The 21,272-nt window shown below is 35.5% G+C and overlaps 1 protein-coding gene across 1 annotated transcript in view; it reads left to right on the top strand.

The window, feature by feature from the left end:
- CSMD3 (CUB and Sushi multiple domains 3) overlaps positions 1 to 21,272 on the top strand; it is a 551,595-nt gene that overhangs the window by 128,302 nt on the left and 402,021 nt on the right. The window contains exon 5 of the mRNA XM_016224286.2: positions 4,236 to 4,443. Within this exon, the coding sequence (XP_016079772.2) occupies positions 4,236 to 4,443 (208 nt within the window). The remainder of the gene's footprint in view (positions 1 to 4,235; positions 4,444 to 21,272) is intronic.

Here is a 21,272-nt window from a genome sequence, read left to right as displayed (position 1 = left end):
ACCAGTGTAGCTTTATAATAAGTCTTAGTACAGGTTATTTAGCTTTATTTTTCCTCCTCATGATTATCTTAATTATGCTTAACTTCTTTGCATTTCTGGATAGATTAAAAAAAAATCAGCTTGTAAATTTACATACACATGTAGACACTACATTTTAATTGGGATTCCACTAAAACCATAGATTAATTTTGGGGAGAATTGACATTTTTAGATTTGTAATCTGAGTGCATGGAATATCTATTTTTATAGGTCTGTATTTTCTCTAAAAAAATAGAAGTAGAGATTCACTCAGGGTTTTCATGTTTTATTGTTTTGATTCAAATAGATTTTAAAAATTATCTTATTAAAAGTGATATTTTAAAATTTCTGTTTCTAATTTTTTATTGCTGGCATATTTTTATATGTTGCTCTTGTAGTCAATGATTTTGCTAAATTTATACGTTAAGTTGTATATTTTATCTGGTGAGTCTCTTCTATTCTACATTTTAATTTTCTCTATATGTAATTCTATCATTTACAAATCATGAAGTTGTACTTTATTGAAATTAAATATGGAGACAAGTTTCAAAATTAACTAACTCTCACCTTCTGGATCCTGAATAGCAATAAGCATTTTCCAGTTTTGTTCTCTCCTTTTTTATAAAGCTTTTGACCTGCCGCACACATTTTGCTTATAGAGAGAAAGCCAGACAGTTATAGTTATAGGGCTTTCCCCATTTGCTCACCTTTTTACTGGGATCACAGTTTTGTATGGCTCTGGGACAGTGTTTGAAAATAATTATCTTTTGCCAAGTTTTTATTTTTTATTTTTGACGAAAAGAATGTACATTTCCTCCCTGTTGCTCTGCTATAGCTTCTTGATATAAAGATATTTTTCAAATATTTAAATTACCATGAACAAATACCTTTATTTTTTATTTGTAGATTCTAAGAGTATTTTAAGCTGAATGTAAAAGTAAACAATCGAACCATAATTCACAGATTTATTACTTCTCAGTGCACTAACTTTCCCTCTCATTTTCTCAACATGCCTCTTAGGAAGATAATTGTAAATTAACATGGGATACTTGCTCAAAAGCATATTTGAGCATTCAGGAATAAACCTTCAATTCTGAGATGCCATTATTTATAGATTTTTTCCCCTTTCCATAAGGTGTTCATCTGAATGAATGATGAATGTTTTCCTTTGATTTATAAATCTGTTTCTCAGATGAATTCAATTTCATCTGTTTTAGTATGAAAGGAGCTGGACTGAGAAATGAAGGTGATTAAAACCCTTTAATTTTTCTTCATAAAAACTCCACTTTTCTTTAAAACTTGGCATAGGCTTATTGGTTGTGCCTTGAAAAATATAAAATAAAACTAACAATCTAGAAGATGTGCAATTTGCCTGGATGCTCAGTTCTCTTCTTTATAAAGCAAAGTTTATTTTTAAACACAAAGATGCAAAAGGCTGAACTATTAAATGTAAACAAGGACAGTTATACAAATGGCACTATTGCCATATGTGTGTGTGTGTGTGTGTGTGTGTATAATATAATATAAGGGACAGTTAATAAGTGGATTATTTAAATAGTTTGTCTAATTAAGAGGCAGACAACAGTGATGCCTGTCTTGGGAAGGAACATAATCCCACATAGATGTCAGCTTTGCTTGAGTGCTAATGGGGCTGATGGAATGTTGAGCTTTAACAAGGGAGATTTGCAGAAAAATTTCCAGTGATAAAGTTGGAGATGGATTGAATGCTTAACATCTGCAATTGGCCAAGTGTACTCATCTGCTTCAATTTATAGTTCTTTCTCTTTTGTGATAAACAAGCCTATTTCCGGTCTCCCTCACCAGCTCCATCCCTAAGCTATTTCACTAGAAACTAATAGGGCAGAGCACAGTAAGAGGTCAGTATCTGAAATTGTGTGTTGCAAAAGAAAAATTGTTCTAGCGGTTTTTGAAGCTGTCTTTTTTTCTTTTAATTGCCGTGTTTTGGAGCAGTTCCAGTTTATAATATCTTAAATGTAATGTATAACCTAAAGACAAAGCAAGGTCAGGTATTTTTGGAATCTAAATAAGTCTAATAGAAATTGAGAGTAAATAAAATTTAATTATAGAGAAAATACATTTTTGAAAAATACTGAAATTGTTTTCTTAATCTTTGCACTTAAATAAAACTAATTTTGATATTATTTGTGACTTTCTCCCTGATCTATGGTAAAAAATTAAAGAAGATTGTTTACCAAGTTTACATGAATTCGTTTATTTTAAAGTATAGAAATAAGAGTTATTTGATGATACACTCACACTATTGTAAACAATTAAAATGAGATTTAATGACATTTGATATTTAACACCCATAGTTTTTATCAATAGATTTGAATACATTAAGAACTTAAGTGGCAGTTGATAGTATTTCCCCTAGAAAATTGGAATACATCTCAAGTCATAAGGATTAGTTTTTAAAATACCCTTATTTTTAAAAGACTGCATTGCTCTCATTGATGCTACTGGCTGACTTGGTTGTTTTCTCTGTATTTTACAACAGACTGACTGACAGTTACTTAGTATGTAGCTTGCCATCATCCAGCTTACATATATGTGCATGCATACATAAAAAAGTAACCCACTATACATTTTACCACCTATTCACTTTTCTTAGAACAAGAGTATGTGCATGCATATATCAAGCTTTTTGTTATGCACTAAATTTTTTATATGTGAAGTAACTACAATTTGAAGCCATAATAACGCCTAGTTAACGTCAAAAGAAGTCTTAAGATATTTAAACACATTGGTTTACCATTTAGGATTTGTGGTTGGGGATGGGGGCAGCCAGACATGTTTATCAGACATGTATTAAGGGAATGCAATGCGTGCTTTGGCAAGAAAATTACTATGTCTCATAGTCTAGACAGAGCCATTAGTTTATTTAAATTACTCAAAAAACTTAAAAAAAAATGGTAGGACTTGCAATGAAAATAAATATCATATTTACACAGCCTATGATTAAATTGAAATACTTTAAAGAGTAATATACTTATGCTTTTTATTTACAGATTGTGGAATTAAATGGCTAAAGAGTGGGACAGAAAGAAGCTAATATTATTTGATGCATATGACATAGTAATAAACCTATCCCCAGTACCAAGGCATTTTACTATTCCCTACCCACTGCAGAATTAAATAGGATGCTGCACATCTTTATTTATGAAACTTATAGAGTATTAGCCTTTACATGAAATAATAACTGGTCATTGTAGAGGCAAACATTTGACTTGAATTGGAAGAATTTTCTGAGTGGATCAAGACAACAGCATAAATCTTGAAATAATTTATTGTACAAGTAAACTAGTAACTTATTAACTTGACTGGTCTAAACAATGTTATGACAAGACAGATTTTATAGCTTCGATTTCTTTATGAAACAAGGAGCTTTATCTTATATTTTTAGACTAAACACAGCTGGTCATGTAACCACTCAGTTGTTATACACAAAAGTCGACTCATGGAGAATTTATGACCCCCATTTGGAAAATGAAAACCATAGGTCCAAAAATATAGTTAGTAGGAAATTTATTTATAATAATATATATATGTATATCTTATGCATACCTAGAAAAATATATTTGCATTGATGGACTCATAGGGAATAATATGTTACCAATAATATATGAATTACTATATTATTTCTCTCTAACTGAACTTTCCTGGATATATGATGTAATTTTATTTTAATTGCATTTCCACAAATTTTTTCAATAGCTTTTGAATCATGCCACTGATAAAAAGTATATTATATTCTCTCTCATATTATTTCTTGATTTTGTACTTAACTACATTAAAAAACAAAAATAAAGACAAAGCTCAACCCTACCATAACCATGCACAAAATGATTAAAGATTTCTCACCACAGACCTTAAGGATGCTGTTTCTTTTATTTTACTCACTTCATCAGCTGCTCAATGAAAAGAAAATCTTGTTTCTATTATCCTGAGATCAATTGGAGTTTCGACTTTTACTTTTATTGCTGTTTCAACCAATGGTTGTAAAATTGTCAAGATATAGTTTATATTTATGTACGTGCTTAAATTTTTTTCATGGACTTTTCATTTTATTTAATCCCTATTAGATAATATGCTCTTGGTATCACAACATCCAGCCAGTTATTTTATTCAAAAGGGTTAAAAGAGTTGCATTTCTCTTAATGATTTATATCTGTGCATCTCATTCTTGTTTTTAACAGCTGAAGATGCGTGTGGAGGAACAATGAGAGGATCCAGCGGCATTATATCAAGCCCTAGTTTTCCTAATGAATACCATAACAATGCTGATTGCACTTGGACCATTGTAGCAGAGCCTGGGGACACAATTTCACTCATATTTACTGATTTCCAAATGGAAGAAAAGTATGATTACTTAGAAATAGAAGGTTCTGAGCCACCTACAATATGGTAAGCAGATAATTTTTATTAACCTAGCGTCGATGTTGTTGCCTAAGACAAACTTGGGATCAAAGAACAGTAATATGTGGGCTTTAAAGGTTTAAATATTTGAAAGAACTTACAGTTAACAGGAAAATTATAAGTGGCAGCTGTCAGAGCTAAGGGATATTTTAGAAGATCGGGCCACTGATATGTCAAATAGATTGGAATTTTGAAAGATAGAGCTTTCCATCAGTATTTCCTTATCACTCTATTAATGAAAAGTAATGTGACTTAATCAAAACTTGTGTAAGGAAATTAAAATTGTTCCTAATGTAATCTACAGTTGTGTTCTTTAACATGCCAGTCCATATTTAATGGTTCCTTTCAAATTAATTGCATAGTCTTGGAAGAAATTTGGCTTTATTTTTGTGGTTAGATCTTTGATATATCCTGTTATCTGAAAGCAAAAATTAAACAGGACATTCTGAGTGAGCATAGTTTCTTTCTTTAGAGACTCAAACTTAGGATATAATAGTTTTAAAAGAAAATGTTTTTTTATGTTATTTAAAAAATTTAAATGCACTTATATTATTAAATGGTAAAGTAGATTATGAATCAGTAATTGAGTAAAGAATGATGAGATTAGTGAAGGAAAATATATAAATAATAGACTAGAAAGGGCCTTTTAAACCATTTAAAGGCTTTTATAAGAACAATGGGAATTTATTCAAGTGTTTTTATCAAAGACAATTACATGAAGAGGTCTAAAATCTGAATTTTTCAAATGATTATTCTTACGCTTAAAGATTGATTTTAAGTGGGGCTCGATTAGCTGTGGGAAGACCACTTAAGAGGTGACTGCTGAAACCCAAGAACACATCTTGGTAGCTTGGATTACAGTGGTAGTGATGGAGATAAAGAAGTAGAACGAATTGAGAGACATTTAGGAGGTACAGTGAAAAGGACTCTGTAGCGGATTGAGGAGTGATGAAAGAAGAGATAGTGCTCAAATAAAACATAATTTTCTGACTTGTACAAGTTGTTAAAGACATATTGGAAAATGTTGAATGAAGGTTAACTTTGCAGTAGGAATGCTATGAATACTGAAATTTGTTTTAGTTCAAAATATCTTTTAGACATTCTGTCAAAGTCATCTAATAGATAACTATATGTCTGCATGATTCAGGAGCTGTGAATAGAAGCATAACTGATATACAGTTGCTATTGATGGTAATCGAGCCAGTAGACGTCAGTCATGATGGCTAGATAGAGACAGGAGGAAATGGGAAGACAGGAGTGGGGAGCAACATATGAAACCCGCCGAGGAGGGTGACCTGTCAGAGACTGGGGAGGTGCACTGAGAGGGGCAGGAGGAAGTCGAAGGGAACACGGTGTCACAGACAAGAGAAGGGGACTTGCGAGGAGGGAGAACAGGCAGCCTTGTGGAACACTGGTGGGAGGATGTCAGGGGAATGTTTGGTTTTTAACTGTATTCATAGTTGGCGAGGCTTCAGTAAAAGTACCAAATGTTTCTATCGTCTTAATAGATAGATAGATACCTTTTAAGAGAAGACAAAAATAAGCCGCTTAGCTATACCCACTTTGGTTTTTGCTTGTTTGTGTTTTCCTCTACGTTTACGCACTCAATACTCAGGGTTATATCATTTTAATTCTTCTCGTGATAATTTCAGGTAGGGTAGCTGAATGAATAAGAAAACATGACCCAAATAAATGCTGTGTACAAGATACCCACTTCAGAACAAAAGACTCACACATGCTGGAAAAAGACTTCTGGAGGACTTTAAGGAAGAGATCGACAGCAATATAGTCATAGTAGGGGACTTTAACACCCAGTGACTTTACTGGGTAGGCCTTCCAGGCAAATCAGCAAGGAAACAGTTACTCTAAATGACACATTAGATCAGATGGATTTAATTGACATTTACAGAACTTTTCACCCAAGCTGCAGAATATGCATTCTTCTCAAGTGCACATGGGACATTCTCAAAAACAGACAACATGTTAGGACACAAAACAAGTCTCTGCAAGTTCAAGGAGACTGAAATCATTTCAAGCATCTTCTCAGACATTTACACCATGGAATACTATGCAGCTATAAAAAGAAGGATCCCTTACCCTTTGAGGCAGCATGGTGGGACCTGGAGAGTATTATGCTAAGCAAGATAAGCCATTCAGAGAAAGACAAGTATCACATGATCTTACTCAGATGTGGAATCTAATGAACAAAATAAACCGATGAACAAAATAGATCCAGAGACACAGAAGCAGGGAATAGACTGATGAACCTCAGAGGGAAGGTGGTGGGAGTGGGTGGTGGGGGGAGAGATCAACCTAAGAATTTGTATGCATATATAAGAACTTATATGCATAACCCAGGGACACAGGCAACCGTACAGTGAATGCCTAGGTGGGGGTGCAGGGTGGAGGGTTCAATGGGTGAAAAAGAGGGACATTTGAAATATTTTCATCAATAAAGATAAAGTGTAAAAAAAATAAATGCAAAGTATTTCATATGACTCCTTAGGTAAATTATGTCCAATCCTATGTTCATCAAATAAAACTTCATCTAGCCTGAGTTTTGTTTCTAGGCGAGGCTTGCTACACCGCCAATCGTTTGGCCATACACTGGCCATTTCAGCCTTGAAAATGGATGCCGCTATCAAAAGTGAAATTAGGAGAAGTGAAATGCAGTAAATGTTTGAAAACACTATTTTACCATAGTGTTTGAACTATTTAAGCATCAAATATCCCTTAAAGTAATTGCCAAGTATAAAATTATTAATTTTAATATATGAAGAAAATATATTTAATATAATTTGTAGAAAATCATTGGTGACCTTGGAATAGACTTTCCTGGAGAGGTTAGAAATTTATAATGACTTCCTTTTCAGATTAAGTTTGTGACTTAAACACAGTTGTGCAATATTTTTGTGTTATAGGCAAACTCCACAGCAATAAAACAAAGTACATAAAGCTATAAGAAGTGTCACAAAGATAATAAACACATGGCCGTGGCCTCCTTAGCTCTGTCATCTACCAAATGTTCTAACTATAACATGTAAGACTATATGATACATAATTTCATTTATTAAACCTCTGATTGGAGAAGGCAAAATAATGCATTCTAATTTCCTAGTTATTCAAGTTTCTGCAAATGAAATACCATTAAAAACCTGATAGAAAGGTATGCCTTAAGGTTACACATCCCATAGCTCTTGATAATACTCAGTTCCAAATTGAAATAACTTAATTACATTCTCCAAGGATCCATTTTTGGAGTAGGTGCAGCTGTTGCATTTTCTGTTTTAGAAAGACAATTATAATTACAGGCAACTTGCTTAAGATGGAAGTAATAATGTGCTACAATTTTAGGGAAACAGTGAGAGAGCACATGTAAGAAAATCTATCATCAAGTTTATTTTCTAAGAGAGAGTCATTTAGTGTTTGCTACATACCAAGCAGTATACAGGATATGCAGTCAAAACCAGACACACTATTTAGCAAGATCACAATCTGATAAGGAAAACTTCTATAAATAAACACTTCAATGAGACGTGTTCTTATAAAGCATTTCAGGAGCAACATAGGAGGAAAAAACTGGCTCAAGGAATTAAAGGAAACTTCACAGAGGGAGTACATTTCAGCAAAGCCTTAAAGCAAGGCTTATAATGAATCAGGATGACAACACTAGGTGGCTGGGTGGCCCAGTTGGGTGGAGTGTTGTCCCTTACACCTAAAGGTTGCATGTTTGATTACACATCAGGACACACTCCTTGGTTCTGGATTCCATCCCCAGTCAGGGCCAGTAGTACTAGAGGCAACCCACTGATGTTTCTCTCTCATATCAATCTTTTTCTTTCTCTCTCTCTCCTGCTTCCTCTCTCTCTATAATCAATAAAAAAAAATATCCTCAGGTGAGAATTAAAAAAAAGTAAAAAATAAGACTGGATACCATAGGAACTAAAATTAGCCAATGTTCCCCAGGGAGGACACCTTTAAGGGCTGTGAAGGGCCACAAATTATAACCTACTTGTCAGCTAACAAGTTAGCTGGCCACATTTTCACACATGCAGGAGAAGACATAAGACACCTACCTAGGTCATACCCAGCACACTTTATTAATCCTCGCACAGATCTGGGGGCACTTCAGGTTTGTCAGTTTCTCTTACCCCATTTCCTATAGGGTGGCATGAAGAAGACCAAGTGAGAGTTGCAAGTGCAGTAGGTTCCATTATAATAGAGAAACCTCGAGCTGAAGACACCCGAGTCTGTTACACTGTGCAATAAGAATTGTCTGCCCGTTTCTCTGGAGTAAGATGCTATATCCTTCAAAGTTATGAGGAAACCTACCCTTTGCTTCAGAGGAATATATTCACTATATATTTCAAGGCTGTTTGTGAAAACACGATAATCTGTAAATAAGGAGGTCAATGCATCTACTTACAAGAGGCACAAAAATGAGACAGAAAATTAAGTGTCTCCCAACAGAAACAACCAAATGTAAAATCCCCAAGAGATCACATAGTATGTTGTGTCTCAAGAATGCTAAGAAGTCTCCTCTGGATAAAAGATAGTGTGCTCTTCATTCCATTAAAAGCAAAAAGCCCAGCCCAGCTGGTGTTGCTCAGTGGTTGAGCATCAACCTAGGATCCAGGAGATTGAGGTTCAATTCCTAGTCAGGGCACATGCCAGGGTTGCGGGCTCCATCCCTAGTAAGGGGTGTGCAGGAGGCAGCCAATCAATGACTCTCATCATTGATGCTTCTCTCTCTCTCTTTCCCTCTCCCATCCCCTCTCTGAAATCAATAAAGATATATATATAAAATAATTTTGGTCAATAGAATTTGTGTTTTGCCTTTTGGGAGAGAAGTTGAAAAAGCATCCTTGGTTAGGATTTTCTTTGGCTATTTCCCCTTCTCCTCCCCTACCTTTTGGCCTGAAATGTGATGATGGCTGAGAGGGTGGCAGTTATCTAACTGCAAGCCTGATGATGAAAGCCATCATTATATATTATCCAGAGTCTAGGCTATGGAGTGAAACAAATTAATCCTGACATTTCAGTGGCTTACTAAACAAAGGTTTATTTCTCACTTAGGCAAAGTCAGTTGTAGTATCATCTCTCTAGGGCAGTGATTTTCAATCCTTTTCATCTCATGACACACATAAACCAATTACTAAAATTCTGTGGTACGCAAAAAGTATATATGTGTGTGTGTGTGTGTGTGTGTATTGCTGATTTGACAAAAATAGGTATAATTTTGATTGATTTATAAAATACTAATAATAGGAACTACACACCTTTTTGCTACAAAGTGATGCTTAAAAAAGTCAGGTACCTATATTTGTGTATAAGGATTTCTGGTACCAAGTATTAACCAATCAGACACAAACTTATTAGGAGCACTGACCAATAAAATGCAACTCTGTTATATGACCTATATGTTTATGGTTCAAGACAGGGTATTCACACCAGACAGCTATTGTTGTGTTGGCTGTTGTTATTTTTTTATTTGACAATCTAAGGGCAAAAAGGTCAGTTCCCTTGACTAAATAGTCAGGTATTGCATCTTTTGTTGTTGTTGTTAATACTCACCCCACGATATTTTTCCCATTCTTTTCAGAGAAAGAGTGTGGGGGGGGGATGTAGATGTGAGAGAGAACATACCCTTTCCCGGGAATCTAATACTCGACCCTTTGATGCATGGGTCAGTGCTCTAACTTGCTCTAATATTGAGGCGCACTGGCCAGGGCAGGTATTGCATGTTTTAAAAATTCCTGGGGCACACCAGTTGAAAATCTCTGCTCTAGCGTAACTGTCTTTTAAACAGTAGCTCGGGGAATTTAGTCTGTTACTATCTTGTCTGTGCAGTTACAGCACAGGGCTTCTAAGGCAAGGGAGGGAAGAAGTGAGATCGAAAGGGTCAGGAAAGGGCTTTTAACTGCCTTAGCTTGAAAGTAACACCCGACTTCTGCCCTCAGCTTGTTGGCCTGAACTAGTCCCAGGCCTTGCCTAGCTGCAAGAGGGCAGCAAAGTGCAGTCTTCCAAGTGCTCAAGAAGGGCAGGGGAGCAGGGGGCGTTAGTGATGCAGTCCTCTGAGGCACCTTAAGCAATTTATCAACCCAGTGCTGCCCACCTCTGGGAACCTTGCTATATAAGAAAATGCATTCCTACTTATTAGGGCTACTCTCAGTCGATTTTTGTATCCACAAGCCAAACAGAATTCTAACCGATTTAAGAAATGTTTAATTTGCTTTAAATTAACTCTCAATATATGTTAGTTTACATTCATGCAATTTAAAATGTTAGATATTTTTAGTTCAAATTCTAAACAAAAACAGACAGGGATAGCACCAGGAGCGAGTGGGGGCTGAAACAGAGAAGGGTGTGTTGTTCCAAGCTCCCGCAGTGGGCACCCAGAGGTGTGCTCTGTTTGCCATTTCCTGCACTGTAAGATAAGAGGGCTTCCTGAAATAAATTAGGCATATATATATACTCTAAACTACTAGGTGTCATTTCATTGTAAGTGCATGCCAAGTTTAATAGCTTGTTCTACAGCATAAAATTAAGCACATTTTAAAGTGAATTAGGGAACTTAATAAAATTTATTTTATTTTGTTCTGTGCTAGGAAGGAAGTAAATATATATCAGAAATCTCCTTTGCTTTCTCTACTCTTTTTTATCTGTTTATTCTTTTGTTTGCATGAAACCTTGATTAAGTTGCTTAACTCCCAAGTTACTGTTTCCTTATCTATAAAATAGCATATATATTGAGGCCCACATCATACCTGTCCATGTTTGGGGGCAGGTTTTCTTGCTAGAATTATTCTATTCACATTTTTTCACTTCTGGATTTGCCAGTCACAAAGCCATCAATAGCGGGATCATTAATAGTCAAAGAGAACATCAGTTATGCTATTTTATTAAATTGGGAAGGACCCAGATGCTTTCAGGTCTAATAGAGAGTTTTTCCAGCACAAGAGGCTTAGTTCTAAAAGGCCTGATTCCTGATTGTGCTTCTACAATATGAAATCGCTATTGTGCAGAAGAATGTCAGTGACTTTTCTAGCAAGCCATACAAAGTTGACAGTGGCCTAGTCCTAAGGTCCAGATGCGTGTGCCGCTCGGAGATAGGTGGGGAGGGTATGAAGGCTGGTTTTGGACCTTTAAGTCAGTAACCTTACCAAATGTTGAGAAATGGCCCAATAAATGGCGCTGGGTCTCACCAGTCACATTAGTAATATTTCTCTTGTGCAAGAGAACTAAAAATAAGTGGGAGGCAGAGCAAGACATGTGTTATGGGTTGAATTGTATCCCCTCCAAATTCATGTGTTGAAGCCCTAAGCCCCAGAGCCTGTGAATGTGAAATTATTTGGAAATAGAGTCTTTGCATGATCAAGTTAAAATGAGGTCATTAAGGTAGACCTTCATCCCTCATGACTGTGTCCTTATAAAAAGGGGTAATTTGGGCACAGACATGCACCTAGGCAGCATGCCATGTGAACGTGAAGGCAGAGATTGGCCTGATGCCTTTCCATGCCAAGGAACACCAAATTCTCAGGAAGCCACCGGAAGCTAGGGCAGAGAGGCAAGGAACAGATTTTTCTTCACACCCCTAGGAAGGAGCCAGTGCTGCCAACACCTCGACGTTGGCTTCCACCCTATGGAACTGTGAGAAAATAAATTTATTTTGTTCAAGTCATCCAGTGTGGTATTTTTGTGATGGGCACCCTAGTGAACTAGTACAGAAGTTAGGGGAAGTGATTCCTTACCTATGGGCCAAGTAAAAATATGGAGAGGAGAAGGTTTGTTGTATGGATTAGATAAGGTACTGTATAAAAACGTGTTTATCAGAGTGTCATGCATAGTAAGCAGGAAATGGTGTTGCCACTGAAATTATTCATATTTTGATTTTTATTTTGTTAATAATTTGATGGTCAAGACCACTGAAACCAATCAATCATGCCATGAATCCCAGCTCCACCCCTTTTTAGCTATTGCCCTCGGACAACTTACTTAAACTTTCTCTACTTTATTTCCCTCTTCTCTAACATGAGCACAATGTTAATGGCCACCTCATGGGAATGTGGAGTTGTACACAGAATTGCTCCGCAAGAGCCTGCTTTGAATGATAGCGCATTTTAGCCATATTATTGTTTCCAGTTGTACACATATGTCCTTTTGTTACTTGACAGTGCAGATTACATTCACTAAATAAACCTTATCCATAAAGATTCTCTTACTTTCACCCCAAACTTTCCACTTCTGTAAAGTTGGCATTTTGCTAAACAAATAAACTAATTTTAGACAGCACTTTTTTTTGTCTTTTTCCTAGAAATGAGATTTTTACACCAACAGTTTGTTTCAATTTTGGGACACCTCACTGAACAATGATTAAAGTAATGAAATTGCATCAGTGCAGCTAAGTCAGTCTCTTATAATCAATTAGGTGTCTAGAGAAGTGCAATTATGTTTTAAACCACCAGGGCACATTTAAACCACTGAAGAAAAAGGCTGCCCTAGTGAATTTGGGATAGAGCTGTGGGAGATTTACTCAGGCCATTTATCATCTTCAGGTTAAAGGGCCATATGAACGCTTTCAAACCATCAGCACACCATACGTCAGCTAACACCACCCTGCTTTCCTGAGTGCTGAAGTTAGAAGAAAAAGGAAATGAGAAATATTTTGCAGTATATTAGAAAAGCATCAAACTAAATTAGACAATTTCTGAGATTTCTTTCTGCCATAAACTTTTCTGTCAATTTAGAAATATTTTAGTGTCCATTTTGCCTGCTAATAATGCGTCCAACTAAGAAATATTTTGTGTGTTTTAAGGCTTTAAACTATATAAATTTCAGCACTTCAACTTTAAAGACTGGGGGCATTCTTCCTAAGTCTATATTCTACAATTTCAGTCAATTCTATATTATTCTGTCTTTATTGTGAATCATTAATATCGATAGCCCTGTGTTTAGTCTTTTGTATGAAGGGATGTACTAAGGACATAGTTGACACTAAGATGAACCAGGGATAAGCACATATTGCTGCTTGTCTGAATAACATTGACCAATCATTTCCCGATAATTGAGTATTCTGGCGGTTAACTGAACTAATAACTTATTCAGCTAGCATTATACATTGAGAGACTTTAGAAAATCCTCATTTCTTTATTTCAGAAGGGTTTTAGATATGTTCTCTGTCATCTAACCTATAATTGTCTTCTATAATTTTAGTCAACTTAATACACTTTTGTTCTTAGAAATTATCGATAACATTAGATCACTCTGTTTTCTTAGGAGCAGTTTGTGTATTTGTAGCTCACGGGCTGGTACTGTTTTAGCATGCTATCTATATGCTACATACTTTTGTCATACGGAGCAGCATTTTGTCTCTGTAATGGAGTCAAAACAGTGTTCTCTAGTAGATATTTGCAGAGGTGGGATAGCTTCAGTGATGTGCTGCCAAACTCCCTCTCCCAAAATAAAGGGAAAAATTGGCCTAATTCGTAGCATGTTTCAGTTCCATGGCCCAAGCTACTCACTTGCTATCACTGAGCATGGAGTGTGTGGAGACCCATAGAATTAGCCTCCCCCGCTGGTCCCGGGAAGCTCCAGCTCACCACTGGTTGGCTTCCTCTTGCTCTTCCATTAATTACCCTCCGTGATTTCTTAATAGCTTAGTTTTATCCCATTATATTATTGATGAGAGTATCAATTGCTTTGGAGAATGAAGTGAGCTTTGATAAATCAATTATAAAAAACATGTCTTTTTAAAGAATCCCAGGTTTCCTCTAACTTGTTTGTTATTATTTACTCGTAGGTTACTTGCTCTGTAAACATGTTAAGTGATTTAGACATTAGATAAAGCAAAAAACCCCAACAATTTGTATGTATCTTTTAACAAAATGGACAAAAATGGGGCATTACTGATGCTTATTAATTGTATTTATACATTTATTTTTAATATAATCCACCAATCAGAACTATTTAAAGTTAAGTACTTAAGCTACTTAACAATGACTGAAGATGACGTCAAAGCAAGTGGTATAATATAAAATTATTGAAATTATTTAAAAATATTTTGATTTAATAAGCCTCTCCCAATTGTAGTTAAAATGAATACTATGATTTAAAGAATGAATTTAGAGAACTCCTTTAATATATTGCAAAGCATACCAGCACTTAGCCTATTAATATATGATTTTCAATTCATAGTTATTCTAATATTACATTTATTGAGAGTTAGCTATAAAAATCTATAAACATAAACTACACTAAAGCAAGTAGGATATCTTCAACTGAACAAACTCAGGGGAAAAGCATTTGGTCTGTAGGCAGTTGTTTCCAACAAATAGAGAGGTGAAAATGCTGTGATATGGCTCAGTAGTTTGCAGACTGATTTATTGAGAACAGCAGGTAGCTAACAACCAGACTGATAAGATTGTGTCCCTGAGCAGTATGCTTGTTTCCTAGGTTAGTGTTTTAATTTTCAAAGGAAACCAAGTGTATAAGTAGTGAGCCTGACATGGATTGAGTTGCAATTTTATCAGCAAATTAAATATAAATCTGAAATAAAGAAAACAAATAATATATTAAACATTGAGCATGCTACTTTAATAGAAAATGTAATTTCTGTTTTCAATCAATATGGTTTTCAAGTGAATACCCATGAATGGAGGGATATGCTTTGAACAGATAACTTACTGACTCACAGCAATGACAAGGTTAGTTGGACTGGAAGCGTGATGGAGGAAGGATGTTCTGCTTCTGAAGTACAAGCTGAAAGGGTAAAAATTGAAATCTGAATTCTAATCTCTATTGTCACTATGGGATGCAGATATGGTTTTTCTTTTGACTTTTATTTTCTGCTCATATTCCTTGCTAATTAAAATAAAGGGAAATTTTGTTACACTGATTAAAACATTTGAATTACTTCTAAAAAAGGAAAAATGTTTATATAAACAGTTACGATTATTATTCAAATTACTTCTTACTTTTAAATTGCCTTTAATAAAATGACAGTCAGGAATCATTATATCTATAATAAAGTGTAACTCCTATCATACACACATATATGCACCAACCCCAAAAGCAGAAAATATTTTCATGGAGTGTCACCTGAAGTCAGTGATGGTGTAAATATAGCTGTGTAAAACACTCCCAGACCAAAGGTTTGGGAATTAGTTTGAACATGGATGTATGTAACTTGAATAAGCAATGAAAGTTGTTGTATGAAAACTATTTGAATGCTTTGGTAAAACAATAAGGATGAATGACTAAAAATTCCTGTAAATTAGGTATGGATAAGATACCTTTAAAGATAGAAAGGCTCTAACAGAAAATAATAAGAAAAAAATGGAAAATAGTAGAGAATAGAAAAAATAAGAGAGGGATTTAAAAACTGAGATTGTTTAATAGGCATCTTTTGTTCTTATTTAACTTTATAAAGAAATTGTAATGGCAAGAAATTATGCATCATGAATTATATGTAAAGATATCAAGAATTAATTATAACTGAAACTATTAGACATTTATTTATTTAAAGAAAAATTATCTGGTTTATATCAGAAGTTTGGAAAGTGGGTGTGCATCTACATATCTAAAGATAAAGTATTTAAAGAATTTATGTACCTTCTTACAGAGTGTTTGCTACCCTGCCTTAGGTTTTTTATTAGCTTATGTGTCCCAATAACAGAATGAAAGTTTCTACTGTAAAACATGAACATAGTTCTAAAGGTATAAATTATAGCCTTACAGCAATCAAATATTAAAAATACATGGGGAACTAAACTATCTCTTAAAATAAAAACCACTTTATGCCAAACGTTTATTTGAAATACATTAACAGTGAATTCCATCCATGGCTTTCCTATCATTAATTCCAAAGTGCAGGAGAATACCAGTTTGGGTGTTTTCTCTCAGCTTCATTTCCTTCCCTCCTCTGATCCAGCATCCAAGTCATGTTCCTAGGACCTCACCAAGGACTTAACTCTCCAACTCACCAATTTGAGCTGAATGATGACTCACACAGTTATCTCGGATGACTTTAGTGTGTATGTGGGTGATGTTCCCTCAAGGACTCCGGTACAGTCTGCTTGACACTTACGCTCATTCTCTATAGAAAACTGATGCACAGTAGGTGAGTGGCTAGAAAAGCTGGGGGGCATTTACACAATGAAATACAATATGGCTCTAAAAGGGGAGGCTCTCGTACCCTTCGGGACATCATGGAGGGACCTGGAGAGCATTATGGTAAGCGAAATAAGCCAGGCAGAGAAAGACAAGTATCACATGATCTCACTTATATGTGGAGTCTAATGAACAAAATAAGCTGATGAACAAAATAGGTCCAGAGGCACAGACAAAGGAACAGACTGACAGAGGTCAGAGAGGAGGGGAGTAGGGACCGGAAGAGATTAACCAAATAACATATATGCATATGCATAGCCCATGGACACAGGCAGTGAAGGCCTGGAGTGTGGCAGGGGTTGGGTGTAGGGGGGAAAAGGGAAAAAAGGGGGGACATCTGTAATATTGTCAATAATAAAAATAAATTTTTTAAAAAAAGAAAGCTAATGCAGAAAACTTTGAATTAGCTAAGATTTTTCAGGGGGAATGTACCTTGCAGAACACAAGAATCATAGCATGTGCTTTCAAACTAGAGAGCAGAGAAATATGGGATCATAAAGGACCTGAGGAGAAGCAGCCATAGAAATGGAAAGAGGGAGCGGAGTTATGGCCTCATGGAAGAGACAAGAGAGGGGTCTGTTCCAGGGAGCCAACTGCGTAGTTCTGCAATGTCTTCTAATACAACCCCCTTTTCTTCCATAGCTATTTTTTTCTTGAAAATAAATGACACTTTATAATATGTAGTACTTCTTAAGAAATTTATGAATACTATAGCTTACAAGCAAAGATTTTATTTTTTAAAACTTTTTTGGTTTATTTTTTTAAGTTGTCAATTATAGTTAAGATACAATATTATATTAGTTTCAAGCATACAACATAGTGATTAGACATTTATATACCTCACGAAGTAATCACCTAAATAAATCCAGTACCCATCTGGCACCAAACACAATTACAACAATATTTTGGAATATATTCCCTATGCCAAGATTTTAAATAAATACAAATAGAACTGAGAAGTATTACTGTTTTCATTTTTATAGTTAATCGTATTTTGTCACCAATTTGTCAGGTTTACAGTGTTTTGTTCCAAGGCCCTTCAGCTCTCAGAGTCCCACATAAACCTTGGCATGAAAACAAGGCCCTGCAGTCCTTAGAACCTACTGCTAGGTTAATTGCTCTTAATTAACTTGTATATCTTATTAAAAGAAAAAAAGGATTACACTTGGCTCATCTGCTGCTGAGTCTCTGGCTGCTCCCTAGAAACCCCTTCTGCTTTCCTCTGCTATTCCTAGGGTCTACTTTTCCAACCCGAATGTTTCCAATGAAAACCCAGTTGCAAAGATGCCAGTCCATATCTAAATAAACCTCTGTCCTTTTTTCTTCTTTGTTTCCAATAGATAAAACTTACTTTAGAATAACTGATGTTTCAAGTCATTCATGGTTCTGAAACTCAGGTCATTAGCAAATGATATCTGCATCTTCCATACAGCTACAATTGTAGATTCTTTTTAACATTTTAGCCAAAAGACATTTTTGGAATTTATCAACAAACAAAACAATTTTATATACACTTTTTAAACAATAGCTTTATTTCAGTGAATAAGTAGTTAGTGAAATTATGAGCATGAAAATTGTGTCTGATGTATATTAGCATACAAAGTAGGAGGGAAAATGGGTGGGGTAGACTGGAGACTGTGTAAGTAGGATAAAACCATTGAAGGGCAGCGGGTATCAGGGTGCTGTGGCTGGCTAGTTCTAAATAAAGGACACATCTTTCCTTACTTTTCCTCTTGCCATGTGCTAGATTTGTGTCTTGAAACACAAGTCTACTAGGCTTGGTTTTATACAGTGATGAGAATGTAAGTTTTGGGATACATAACCTAACACAAAATCATTCAAATTGCTTTGAGTTGCCTAGAGATGTGAGCCTTTGCATGTATTTTTTACTATCAATTTCTAATATGTTTAGATTTTTATATGTTTTTATTGATTTGAGAGTGAGAGGAAGGGAGGTGGAGAGAGTGTTTAAAACATTGAGGAGAGAGAAACATCAATCGACTGCCTCCTGCACAAACCCCATTGGGGATGGAGCCTGCAAGCTGGGCATGTGCCCTGACCTGGAATCAAACCGGCCACCTCTTGGTGCATGGGAAGACGCTCAACCCACTGAGCCGCACCGCTGGCTGGGCTAAATTGCTTAGATTTTTAACCGTTATGAATATCTCTGGGGAGTCATGAATAGACTCTGTGCTATTTCCAAAATTAATACCTTGGGTATCTGTTCAAAGTATATATGCATTTTAAATCTCTCCCTCGGTTAAAAATAAAGCTTTTCTACAGAGAGAATATATTTTTTCATATTAAAAAGTAAATTATTTTTTTCTGAAAATCTATGTTTGCAAATTTTGCTGCTTTTTAATCTTCAGTTACTCAACTTTATGCATAAAATGAGTTTTATACATAGAATTTTTAAGCAGATGTTTACTGGCTACCAACTATATACACAGCATATAATATAAATATATATTTAAAGAATTTTAAGGTTTCATGAATTAACTTCAGTGAAAATGCTGTATTTGTGATAAGATACTACCAACCACCTTGGCCACTGAACTATACTATAATTTCCTGAAGGTCAGGGATTCATTTGAAATTCGTCACAGTGTTTATAGCACAAGCATATAACAGGTGCTCAGTAAATGGGTGCTGAATTCATTAAATGTCAACACCTAACCTTCAGGAAAAAGTCATCACTTTTTCCAATAAAGGAAAAGAGCAAATGTGACAAGGTGATATGTCAATAACAAACTGCAAAAAGAGAGGATTTTTTGTTACGGACTTCACTCTAAACTTACTTTCATTTGAAGATCAGTTTTTGGTAAATTGTCAAAATTTACTTTGGTTACCTATTAATGAGGTTTGGATATTATGATGGCAAATGTAAATATTCTTCATTGTCATAATTACAAAAGGAGATTTAGGGGGACATTTACCTGAATGACCTTGGAGCAGATTAACAATAGATAAATTGCAGGTATTTTATTTTAAAATTGTATTCTATCATATTCATTTTTATTTTTATATAAATCATTTCATTTAAGTCAAATTATTTATACTTTTATTGGAAGACCCTACAGTTATGCTGTGTTTTTCTCTAGCAACTGCCCTCTTTCATTTCTTTGCTTTTCTTCAAAGGGCCCCTTCTGGAAAGAATTCTTCACACTCAGGGTCTTAATTTCCTCTTCAATGCACTCCCCATAGGCTCCCAACCATTCTACTTTACTTAGATGACTCTAGAGGTGGCCAAGACTATTGCATTAGTAGCCCTTCACCCTGGGACACCTCTTCCGAAATACCTGCCGAGTCTCCCTCATTTCCCCCACACACACCTGTGGGTGTAAGGGCTACTCTCATCACTATATTAGAATTTCATCTCCTTCCTGCATTGACTGTCACCTTTATTATTTTCTTTCAAAAACTTATAATCACATAGTATATTTTATTTTATTTTTAAGATTAATCTTTATTGTGGGAAGTGTTACAGGTGTCCCCTTTTTAATACTTTACTATATTTGTATATCTGTCACACCAAACATCGTGTTTGATTCTCAGTTCCTCTCATCTTCTATAACAGTTTCTTGCAACAAGAAGTCACTAAAGGACTTCAGCCTTGCCCAATTCCCTTCGCACCCTACTATTATTCGGCCTCTCTGCAGCTCTGTACAATTTACAACGTCTCCTTTGAGAAGCACTTTGTGGCATCCTATCACTCATCCCACATTCTAGATTTCCTTCTGTTCCATTAGCCTGTCCTTTTTAATGTGATCTACTACCTCCTTTTCTTGTTATAAAATATTCGGGTGCGGTCTCCTGAGACAGTCATGGGCCACCTTCTTTTCTGAGTATGCGCTCAACCCAAGTGATCTCACCAAGTCTCCCAGCATTAAATACCCCCACCAAATGCTTAATCACTGTTGCTAGATGTGGAAGCTTCTCTCTTTTGCAGAACTTTGAATTGTTAAAAAGTGAGAATGTATAACTCTTTCTCAAATTATACAGGTAAAAGAATAGGTGACATAAAGTATTTATAAATACAAAGTATTTTGATATTTATCAGATGTTTGGATGGGTTCACATGCCTAATATTTTATACTTAAAATGACTTCATGCATATTTGTTCAAACAAGTCACCCCTTAGACAACCACATTTGGAGAACAATCAGTACTGGGCACCAGTCGTGAATCTAAAAATGCTCTTATAGATTCAAAAAGCTTAAGATAAATATATAGATAAGTACAAATATATCTATTTTAAATGTTTCTTTTTTAAGTTTTCAGCCTGCTCCATAAAGCTTGCTATGATGTTATTCTGGCTGTGGCGTGTGGCTTTTTGCCTCGCTGGAGAGTCGGCTAATTTCGTGCCATTTTCTCGTTGAGGACCTGGTAGCCTTTCTGTTCCCGAAACGCTGCCTCTGACCCCGCTGGCAAGCTTATGAGCCAGGTCACCGACCATACAGAATTTATTTCTGTAGGTAACAATGCGCAGTACAGAATACACATCCGTCCTGAACAATATTTTTGTACATCTCAAACTTAAATAGGTTTGCAAGTGTACAGAATAAATCAAGATTTCCGTTGACTGCTTTCTCCCGCGTTTCCTCTTCTCGGTCATACACAGCACATGCTGCTGCAGGCAGGCGGGGGCC

Source organism: Miniopterus natalensis, chromosome 16, assembly GCF_054644295.1.
Source record: "Miniopterus natalensis isolate mMinNat1 chromosome 16, mMinNat1.hap1, whole genome shotgun sequence".
Classification (NCBI taxonomy): domain Eukaryota; kingdom Metazoa; phylum Chordata; class Mammalia; order Chiroptera; family Miniopteridae; genus Miniopterus; species Miniopterus natalensis.
Note: the sequence above shows the minus strand (reverse complement) of the source record. Positions and strands in the feature narration are given on the sequence as shown.